The sequence below is a fragment of the Coccinella septempunctata genome, chromosome 4 (genome assembly GCF_907165205.1).
Source record: "Coccinella septempunctata chromosome 4, icCocSept1.1, whole genome shotgun sequence".
Lineage (NCBI taxonomy): Eukaryota > Metazoa > Arthropoda > Insecta > Coleoptera > Coccinellidae > Coccinella > Coccinella septempunctata.
Window position 1 is genome coordinate 40,949,520 of NC_058192.1, and position 12,149 is coordinate 40,961,668.

Below are 12,149 nucleotides of genomic sequence, written 5' to 3' on the forward strand. Positions count from 1 at the left end.
GATTCTACGTAAAAAAGTGCCTGTATAATGTTTCAATTTCAGAGCTCTATCATCAGTATTAGCGGAGATATAAATTTATTTCGATATCGCCATTTTTCCAATTTTTGCTTATAACTCGAAAACAAAAGAAAATGGCCAAAAATGACTACTACTCTTGTTAGTTTTACAGAAAAAGAGAACGAGAATGGGGTATCAGATTTTGTCTATCTCCTCTGGTTTAAAAGCTGTAGTGCTAAAACATCGAAATTTGCCCACCCTGTACAATATCACAGCAAGATATATAGAATTTGGGTTTTTTGGGTCCCAAATTAGGGAGTTCTGCTTGTACAAGTCAATTCAATTCAAGAGATTGTTCATCACTCCACATCTCGATAAAAGGACCGTGCGAACCGTGAAAGAAACGCCTCCAAACGATAACTGCAAGCGTCTTTGTATTCACGAGAAAATCCGACACCCCGATGGATCGGTCCGAACGGTGAGAAGAGCGTTAAGCCGGCCACAGACTTCCTCCTTTCTCATCCGTTCGTATCGCCGCGATTCGGTAAGGAACCGTCGTGCCAAAAACCGACGTGTGTGGTAAAGAACCGTTGTGCCGAATTGTCGGTCAAAATATCTGTCGGAGCTTGAGTTTTGGAACGACGCGACGGTTCATCCGGTTCTCGTTCTAAACCGACAGTGTGTCGAGATTTCGTTCATAATCGGCGGATATTTTTCATTAGCGGAGAACGTGTCGGGTCTATCCTTCATTCCTTTCTGTTTTTCTGTAATTTTATTCAGTAATTTCAACTACGATGGATAAAAAGACAGCAAACAAACAATTTATTATTTCATCAAGTTGTACAGGAAAATTCCTTGCTGTGTGTGCACGCGCGTGTGCATGTTTTTTCTCTCGAATATCCACTTCTATTTTTTAGCAGTGTAGTTCAATTATGGATTTCCACATCAAGTACTGTCCACATTAATTCAACACTAACTCTTCGACATATACATCTCCCGAAATTCAAGAGAAAAAAGAAAATTGAAGGATATAATGTACCTACCAGAATAAAACATCTCTGTCAACATTTCCACCAACTGTTGATAATTGGGAACACAGTTAGAGCACAAGGCTATCAGTAACTCGAAGGCGGCTGCTTGTGTTTGAGGGGTTTCGCATATTGGAGTTGCAGGGTCCTCTCCAAGTTGGCCTGTTTTTATCAATTGTAACATAAGTTTGCTTGCGGGGAACAAGAAATCTTCAAGCAGTTCTCTTATAAGACTTCCTGATTCGTCACTTCCCAATTCACATTTTTGTTCTGGATTCATGAAACACAAAAGTTCTTTGGCTAACCCAAGATGTCCTTCTATAAGAACTTCATGTTTGTTTCTTGCTTTCCGTAGCCAAGCTACTTCATTTCCAAGAAGAGTATCAGCATAATCAAGGGGGCATCCTGTTATATGGGCTACATTAACCAACTGACACAAAAGCTGGAAAAATTCGTGACAGGTGTCTGCATTCTCAATAACTAAGTTATCAAGTAGATCAAACAATAATGGTAGAATCAATTGGAGGGCCAAGCGGCTGCTTGCACCACAGGTGCATATGGTGATCAACTGTTCAGCAGCCGCTATTCTGATCGAAGAACTAGGATTTAGAAGTACTAAATCAGTAACGAAGTACGGCCACCTTTTATCATTACAAAGATGTTCTAAACTACTAGGATTTAAAACCAATGCTATACTGAGAAGTTCTAATGCTTCCCTGCATAAAAGTATGTCTTCTTGTTGCAAGGATATAGGAACATTTTGCTTATTGGGATCAGACAAAGAATGAAGTATCTCAGGGGATGCATTCAATTCAGATAGATTGTTACTGCTTGCAGCCCAGATCAATCTCACCAGTGCTAATGTTGTGGCCAAGTCTGGAAGCTCCCAATTCAAGGCCTGATTGAAGAGGGCATCAGCTTGGGCAGTTCCTTCTTCTGATTCAGCTACTATCAGTTGAGCCAATCCTTGACTGAGTTTTATTGAAACTTGTCGCACTATCTGGAAAAAATGAACACATTATGAATCGGTCAGCCTGTTCAAATTGTTGAATTGTATTTCTTCAATATGCAATGAGGGCTACCGTTTTTGTGCTCACCAGTTGGCGCCTCTGTAGAGTAAGGTCCTGAACATAGACAAACTAATGCAAGATGTGTTTGTCTACGATGACGGGGACTTGCCATTTCACAGATCATAATATTGAAGAAATTGAATATAGAAATATTTGGTTACTAATCAAGATCTTGTTCGTCATTTTTTTATTTTTAGTTCGCGCATGTGTGTAAGTCCCTTTCTGACAACCATTTGGCTTCACTTCTTTTATAGCATAAAACACGAAATATGAATATAAGTATTATAGATATATGGAGACCATAAACTTAATATTAATCATATAGTTGAGTCTATGATGTGGACCTCACGCTACACTAGCACATCTAGCGGCGAATTCACACGCGGTAGCCCCCATTACCGGCAAATTATCATTTCGTACTGCTTCCGAATATTTTTTTAATCTGGTTGATCGCTATCGTGATACAGATTTTTTCAAATTAATTTTACTCAAACGAAAATATAGCAAAGTTGCATTTTGTCGGTATTCACTTACGAAAATTCGGATTTTTTAAAATAATTCTACGTCATTTTCATAATCCGGAAACGCCTATATCGAGTTAATAATGGTTAGTAACAATTCTTCAATTCTAACCGGTCACTCACCGTGGGACACCCTGTATACCAGATCAAGGTCAGAGTTTGAACGTGAATTTCACCACTGAGAAATATGTGTCCAAACGTATATAAAAACGCATGTTTGAAAGTTAATTACAGATATGAAAGAATTCTTTAACTGGAGACAACATTCACTACAAAGTGAATGTTTTTGAGAAAATAATTCACAGCCAAAGCGGAGCAGAGGAAACTGAGAGTGGATGAAATAGAGAGAAACTTCAGTTTCGAATCCCAAAAGAGGTAGTACAGTGATAAACTTCATACAATAAACTTTCTGAATTCTAGATCAAAGAACTAAAACAGGTTGATGAGTTATCAGAAATAATCGTTTATTTTTTTAATTCCGATTCATTTTTTGAATTGAAACACATAGTTGTCGATTTTCGACATCCGCGTCATATAATTGATCGATATCTACTCTATAGAAAAAAATGATATCGCATTGATAGCAGAGATCGATATTCATGTGATAATAAAATCCTTATAACACTGTGATATATGAATTATATGAAAATACAAAAGATATGGCAAACGTTATGCGAACAAAAGCCAGAATTATTCTTGAAGGGGCAATGAGTACAATAATGCATACCGCCCGCTGATATAAATATCAAGGGTGTGTTCATAAACTTACTCCGAGAGTAGAGTATGAGTATGGTCATGCTCAGAGAGCATACTCTGAGGAACTAAAAGTCGGGTAATCAGAGCTTACTCAGAGCTTGCTCTGAGTAAGTTAAAAAAAATTCCGCTCCTTCCTAAACTGCTCTTATTTTATTTTCCAATAATTTGTACTTGAATACTTTTACAACACCCCCTGCAGTGCAGTCGTTTTATTAGGTGGTATACCTTTTTAGTTCCATGGTGGGTAATTTCAGTCTTCAATTTTAATTGTTTCTGTACCTACAATTCAACAGTTGAAAAAAAATCACGATTCATTTTTCAATCAACAAGTTTGTCATCGATTTATCTGTACCTAATGTAGTATCTTTAGTTTTGTTGCAAATGAATGAAATAGTTTCATTTGTGAATTACAAGTAAGACGACGCAAAGTCTACTGGGGTTCGAAATTTCAAATCGAATGAATAGGTTTTGGCCCGCCACCTACGACCGATGCCGCAGAGCAGTAGTTCCGATTTCCACCGGTGCGATTTTAGAGCAGCGCTGTTCTAGAGCCTAGAACCATAGATTAAAAACAGTGTCAACAAATTTAGTGCGGGAGTCGGACTTCTTCTCGTTTGTTATTTCTATGGACTCCTTCATCAGACGAAAAATCTATTTTCGAAAATCTTCTGAATTGTGGCTTTTGTTTGACATTAATTGTCAATACATAGAAACAGAGACTGCATAGAAACGTTGATTCATTTAATTTTCACGGATGACAGTTCCTTCTTCAGTAAATTGATCCAAATATGATCTATTCCTATAGAACAATTTGCCAAATTATTATCTTGATCTAATAGAATACACGTAGACTCTTTAATCTTTCGTTTATAATGGTCTGGTTCCGTCATTAAAATTTTAGTGTTGTTCCAATCCATCATGTGGTCTCCCGTATTAGAACAAATATGATCTGCGATCTGTGATCGATTAATTTCTCTAATTTTAATATTATTTTTATGTTCGCGTTTTTTATTTCTAGAGGTCTGGACGTTTCACCTGTATAAGTTTTACCACAAATACAGGGTATGTTGTAAATACAATTTTTTGATTTTTGTTTTTCTTTCAAAGGTTTAGTTTTTGTTAATATAGATCTTAAATCATTTTGCGTTTTAAAAACAGTTCGTATGTTGAATTTCGAACCGATTCTTCTTATTTTTTCTGAAAGGCCATTAACATAAGGAATTACATTCAATAAATTTAATTGTTCTTGACGGTTTGTTGGTTGTTCCTGATCATTATTACGATTTTGGTTAGTCATTTTTCTCTCCAAATTTAATATTTTTTTTTCAATAAAATTTTCCGGGTATTGATTATCCCTAAGAAAATGTTTAATGAAGTCAACTTCATTATTTCTAATTTCGGGTGTAGATGAAATTAAATTAGCTCTATCATAAAGTGTTTTAATGATACCTCTTTTGACACTTACTTGGTCAGATGGCAGATCATATTTGTTCTAATACGGGAGACCACATGATGGATTGGAACAACACTAAAATTTTAATGACGGAACCAGACCATTAGTCTCAGTAAAAAATTGAATAGGTCTTTTTTTGCTATAAGCAGAGTTAAGCACTCTCTCCCATTGGTCACCATTTTCAGTATATACTATAGACTAGTTTATAGTAATATTAGCTACAACATTGTATTGTGGGGAAATTCAACATGTACGAATCGCATTTTTATCACGCAAAAGCGTATTGTTCGCATGATGCTCGGTCTGGGGCCGCTGGACTCGTGTAGACCCTCATTTATTAAATATAGAATCCTACCAGTACCTTGTATTTATATATATAATTGTGTGTTATTGATTAAGGAAAATATGCACAAATTAACTAAGTCTTCCGATTACCATGATTATGGAACAAGGAATGGTGACATTCTGTGCACCACTAAGCATAGAACCACAAAATTTGAAAGTTCCCCGTATTATCAGGGTTCCAAATTGTTCAACCACCTTCCTGTAGAAATGAGATGCCTTGACTGTCGTCGGTTCAAAAAGGCTGTCAAATCCTTATTGTTGAATAAAGGATATTATAGTGTGGCGGAATATTTAAATGACAAATTGTCCTAGAAATTTTATTTTTTATTGATTAACGTTTTTTACTATTAATTGTGTGCTATTGTATATTTGTATTATTTTTATTGTTTGTAATTGTATAATGACGTATCCTATACATATCTATATGTCAGAAAGGATTCAATATATTATTATTATTATTATTATTATTATTATAAACGAAAGATTAAAGAGTCTACGTGTATTCTATTAGATCAAGATAATAATTTGGCAAATTGTTCGGTAGGATGGATCATATTTGGATCAATTTACTGAAGAAGGAACTGTCATCCGGTAATTTCAAAATTAAATGAATCAACGTTTCTATGCAGTCTCTGTTTCTATGTATTGACAATTAATGTCAAACAAAAGCCACAATTCAGAAGATTTCCGAAAATAGATTTTTCGTCTGATGAAGGAGTCTGTTATAGACTGATATAGACGAAACGTTAACACTTAAAATTATAATTTCAACGTTATTTATTTCAGTTCATTGTCAGGCAACAATTTTTTCTAGTTAATTTTCTCCCGACAAATTAGTGCAAGAATTTACGCAGGAGCAAATCGTCGATTTCATTTTTAATTGATTTTGTTTCAGAGATTGGGAGTGAAAACCCTAAAAAGTTTATTAAGAAATGTGAGAACCGTGTAAGTAATAAAGATGATGTTACTGAAATTATAGGACAAGTTACGGCTGATCCGACAAGATGGGGCGCCTGGGGTCATTTGAAGAGCAAAATCTACGCTACACAGGTATCATCATCGGAGGAGTTAAGGCGACGAATTATAGAGGAATGTGGACGAATAGACCCAATAATGCTACAAAACGTGAGGACTAGATTCGAGCATAATCTCTACATGTGTATGGGCGAGGGAGGAGGACCGTTTGAACATTCATTTTGATATTTTTAATTGACTAATATTCATTGTTAAAATTTTTACTTCATATTCACTTTGTTTTCTTTCACTGTTTCTAACATAAAATTAAAATCCGTAAACCTTTCTACCCTCATTGTTGGTGAGAGAAACGAACCTTATTTTGACCTCTGGTGTATGGCAGTTATGGAGTTTCATCAAATCTACAGAATAAATCTATATATATTAATAAAAGAGGATCTATGGTTTACTTCAAAATGCTTTATTGTTCAAACGATCGCACCAAATTGGACAATTCTTTTTTTGTTGTGTTCATTATTGTTAGGGCAAGGTTTATACAGGGTGGCCATTTGAAAACGAAACAGACGAGATGACAGACGAAATAAATTTTTTCGATAGAAATGCTCGGACAGGTCGATTTCTGTTTCGAGGGGGACAACTTAAGATGTAGGTTACGGACGCATAGCGCTTCAACCCTTGCTACTACAACCCTCACCCCCAATTTTTGAATAGGGAAGATGGGGTGAGTGATACCTCATTTTATACTGATTTCAGCACAGTAATTGTTTTTCATTTTATGCATTAGTTCTCGAAATATTCTCAACTAAGTATTTGAAAATGAAGTGGTGTTTTCATGGCACTTGTAGTGTTTTTTTTTTTTTTGAAAAATCGACAAAACATACTTCCTATTAACATGTTTATCTAAATGTCGTTGATTGAAGAATTCTGCGGCTCTATTCGCACATTGATTTTTTGCAAAAAAAAGTGAAATTATTTCCACCCGCTCTGCAATTGAATAAACCATGTCGAGCAATGAATTAGAACACATACAAGTCTCGATTCAAAACTAAGAATAATTCACATGTCAAAGAACCAGTAAGCCAACTTAATGATCTGTTCGTAATAAATAAAAAATTATCGATTCTCATTTTTTTGAAAAAGATATGAATTCAATAATCAACAAAATGAAAACATTATTGAAGCCAACTGAGAAAACACTTCATAATTAAGTCGGAAATCGTTTCACAAATTGGGACTGGAATATTTCTGTGGCATCATTAATGATTTGATTTTCTTACCTGGTAATCTGATTAGAGATATGTACGTATTTGGACTTTTTGGAGATTTCTATCGATCAAGTGTTACCGCATGTTATTGGAAATACTGCAAATTATATCGAAGATAATTTAGATTGAGTTTCAGCAAGATTGAGCTCCTTCGCAATACGCTTTGTTTGTTCGACATCTTGATTAAAGATTTCTATGTCAGTGGATTGGAGGAAGGAAGCCACAGTCATGGTTGTTTTGAAGCTCAAAATGTCGATTTTTCACAAAACAACACTACAAGTGCCATGAAAACACCACTTATTTTCCAATACTTAGTTAAGAATATTTCGAGAACTAATGCATAAAATGAAAAAACAATTACTGTGCTGAAATCAGTATAAAAATACCTTTCAAATGAGGTATCACTCACCCCATCTTCCCTATTCAAAAATTGGGGGTGAGGGTTGTAGTAGAAAGGGTTGAAGCGCTATGCGTCCGTAACCTACATCTTAAGTTGTCCCCCTCGAAACAGAAATCGACCTGTCCGAGCATTTCTATCGAAAAAATTTATTTCGTCTGTAATCTCGTCTGTTTCGTTTTCAAATGGCCACCCTGTATAACAAAATATTCACACAAAAAATTGTACAGAACAGAAAAAAAGGCATTCCTTTTTCTTACGACCAATCGAGCAATCACGATGAGTTAGTTATTATTATCTACCCTAGAAATAATTTAAATGGCAAAACTAGGTTTGCCGGGTCAGCTAGTGAATAATAAATTCGCTTGATTCAGACCGCTTGCTTGACGATAATACCATCGTTGTTTCAAATTCAAATGTCAATATTTCAAGAATCATTGAATCAAATGAAGAAAAAACCAATATGCTGAACTCAGGATGAAAAGACCTTCTAAATGAGCTGAAATTAACCCCATCATCCTTATTGAGAATTTAGGGGTTGTTGTTCTAACACTAACGGTTGAAGTGATATAGTTGTGAATTTTACCTTAAAAGTCGTCCCCCTCGAAACAAAAATCGATGTGTCCGAGCATTTTTTTCTAAATAAATTTATTCCGCCCGTTATCTCGTCTGCTTCGTTTTAAATAGCCCACCTTGTATATTTTATCAGATCCGTGAAAATTATTGGAATTCTTTCTTGTGTATAATGTTTTTTTCATCAACCTTATCTTGGATGGCGAATGGCGTCACGAAATATTTTACTAAGCAAACCCCAATAATTTTTCAGTTTTCTGCTCATCCTAGAGATAACTTTTTTTGAAAAGCTCCATAGAAATAATTTCTGACTCCGGTTATTTTCATCAAAAATATCTCTTTGTTTTTTTCTGAATGCTCAATCAATTTTGAATTCGAATAAATTAGGTTCATATAAATATAAATCGATTTCAAGCTGGTCATCATTGGTAATCACCAACTGCATTCAAGCGCTTTTGGTCATTGTTGGTTATAATATCGTGACTTCATGAACTATACTTCATTCAAATTTATTTTAGCAGTCGGTTGGCCATGAAATAATTTTCTCAAGTTTTTGTAACTAGAACGAAGTGAGGTTGGCACTCATGAAATGTCGTAAATGTCATAACGCCGTTGCCACAACTATATCAATTTTTATTGCGAAAATGAAACAGGGTTTCAGAAGTGCTATTTAGAATTCAGGTCCGCTCATTCAAATAGTTATACCCTGATATTCTGAAATCCACAATACGTCAGACGGTAGCAAACATATTCAAAGTAAGAGAATTTATAAAATGTTTCATCTGAATCTAAACGACTTATATTTCAGCTGAATATTTTCACAATTAGAAAGATTGTGAATGGAGAGGATGACAAAGAATTTCCTTCCATTGGGAGACCCAAAAAAGTGGTGGCATTTGAGAATTTTATGTTTTTGTGAATTAATGCGAAAAGTTTACTACAGGATTTTCGATAAATGTCATCGGAGAATAAGTTCCCTAAAATGGATTTTTCTATTTTTCATTTGACTTGTCCTATACAAGTTTATTATTATAACATCAATGTATTAAGATGAATAGCCACAAATACGCGCAAGTTGCCCTGTTAATTGTTTATTCATGTGAAATTTTTGTTCAAAGGTGAAGTTGCATCTTAACTTGAAACTTCGTTCAATTCCTTTTACTTATATTGATGCAAGATGATTTTTGTTGAAGAATTTATCATTCTTGTAATTATCTGTTAATTCCTTCGGTAGATACCCGTTCCCAAACACTGCATCACATGCATTTCATCTTCGGGTTAATATTTTTGAAATCTACAACTGATGTAACGTATTCAAATTTTAGCCAAAGATGATAACGAGCATTAATTCTCCTCAAGCTAGTGCATATTATGATATTATACTGATTTCTTGTATTTTCCATGCAAATAACTGGATTTGGTATGCCTTCAATCAGTTTGTATAAACTTTATTATTAATTAGGTTCGTCACATATTTTTGAAGAGATTCGACATAGTGATAAAATACGTAATAACTGAAACTTTAACGTAGAACCGTCAACATAGCGTTGATTTAAAACCCAAAAATGTTTTGACAAGCTTCATAACCTCACATTTTCGTACTATACAGAGTGAAATGTGTCAAATTTCCATGGCCAACCGAGTGCTAAAATAAAATTGAATGAAGTATAGCCATTCAACATCATCATTTTGGACTGCCGATTACCGAAGATAACCATAACTGAGAGCTGGGTTAAACTTCTGGTTTTTGAAGTGAGGTTAGAAGTTTTGAAGGGACATAACCAAGAGCAAAACCAGCAATAACTGCGGTAACCGGTTATCCGCTTGAAATCGGTTATATTTTAGGTGATTTTAAATTTTATGCAAAATTACCCTGTGGAAAGTCAAAGTCGAAATTATGAAAAATTATATTGTCTGGTTCAATAACTAAGATGCGTTCAAAAAATTCGTCGTCAGGTAGGCTATAGAATTTTGAAGGTTTTTATTATGTGACTGAACGTAATACTTTTCTTGAATTCCTTCATGTTCCCAAAATATAAATACTCATTTTGTATGGAGAGGCGCTTTTTCAGCAAAAGTTGCGAGCAGACTAGTTTCTTTCAACTATATAAATTTTTTTTCCCTTTCCACCGCCCAAATCGCGGGAAACAACCAGCAGCTGCCGGGCGAATTGCCGAGGCAGAGGCTGCAGCTAGGGTCCCTGCAATACCTTTCGAACTATTCTAGTCGTGTATAGGATAACCTGCTTCTGGGAAGCGGAGATGATGTCCTTGTCCAAGCAGAGTCTTTGGGTATTCTCAAGCAAGTGCCTCTACACAATTCCATTTACCGAGATGATTATGGGCAGAACACTGACCGCCTCAAGAGAGTAAATCTCCCGGAGTTGAAAGGCCAGATCTGTGTACTTTGTGATCTTTTCCAAGTAGGCCTTTGTGATATTGTCGTCTGCGGGTATGGTTAAAGAGACACGTTTTCCTCACATTGTCGAACAGAGTGATATCAGGCCTATTATGAGCAACTGATCTATCCGTTACCATTGTGGCGTCCCAGTACAGTTTGTAAGTGGCACTCTGCAACAGTGTTTTTGGAACATATAAGTGCTGCTGGGTTTCACACTGGAGGAGGCCGAGTTTTAGCGCCATTTGCTGATGGAAAATCTTCGTCATTGAGTTGTGTCTCACGAGATAGTCCTTTGGGGCCAGAATCGGGCACGAAGAGGTAAGATGTTGTATTGACTCTGGTCCTTGGGAGCACTTACGGCATCGGTCGGTGGGGATGTTTTGCTGAGCTATGTGCTTCAGGTACATTCTTGTCGGCATCACCTGATCCTGGATTGCCAAGAGTCGTCCCTCCATCTCGGGGTATGGGAGATGATTGCCCAACATAAGGGTTCTGTAGCGTTCCTCGAACAACTGAAGAATCATCACTTTGAAGACTGGACCTGGTCGATAGACCCTCCCAGTCGAAAGCAAGATTTGGATATTATTAGTTTGAGTACTGAAGGCATTTCTAACGACGAGGGTGATCCTCCACCAAGATCAGCAGAAGATTTTTGACGCAGAGATGATATTTCTCCCAGTGCAATTGAAGTACCTATGATTATTTATTTTATTCTTCATTCATCATCAAGTCTTTGGATAAGTTTTCATGAAAGCTTTATAATTAACTTTTTTTTCTCGTTTTCTGTTCTGTTTCTTTGTTTTCAGATATTATTTCGAAATAGAAAGAGGATGAAGAAATTTTTATATCAATGGAAAAGAAGCCCTTCAGTATTAAAAGCTTATTCTGTAAACAATTTTGCCATCACTAAACTACTCACGGGGAGACAGGGTTTTTTTACTTAAGCTCTTGTATCATACTCCAAATTGAATGGTACCCCGTAAGCATATTCATATCCAACGTAGCGTATCGCAGCTCGGATTCACCCGAAGCACATTCTATAAACCACGTGCGTGATCGCATCTAATGTGGCAATAGCAGTCGTGAAATATGCATTGAGATTACTCTTATCTAATAAGGTAATAATAACTTCTTGATACTTTGATTCTTATTCGGTAAATTTGGGGTGCACAAGTACAGGGTCTTTATACTTATTCAACGGAATACCACCTATAGCAGATTGCGTAGCAAAAAAATAAATTTTGTGGTTTTGTACGTCGCAATTGCTTGTGGCATCAACGAAAATAATTTCTGAGGCTTGTATCAATGAAGTTATTGCGCGTGTCATTATGGAAGTGCATAAAGATATGGCATAATGATAGTCGATGGT

General features: G+C 35.8%; 1 protein-coding gene across 2 annotated transcripts in view; it reads right to left on the bottom strand.

Moving 5' to 3' along the window:
- LOC123312176 (probable ubiquitin carboxyl-terminal hydrolase FAF-X) overlaps positions 1-12,149 on the bottom strand; it is a 108,919-nt gene that overhangs the window by 61,017 nt on the left and 35,753 nt on the right. For both annotated transcript variants that reach the window (XM_044896439.1, XM_044896438.1), the window contains exon 9: positions 1,041-2,025. In XM_044896439.1, coding sequence (XP_044752374.1) covers positions 1,041-2,025 — 985 coding nt within the window. The remainder of the gene's footprint in view (positions 1-1,040; positions 2,026-12,149) is intronic.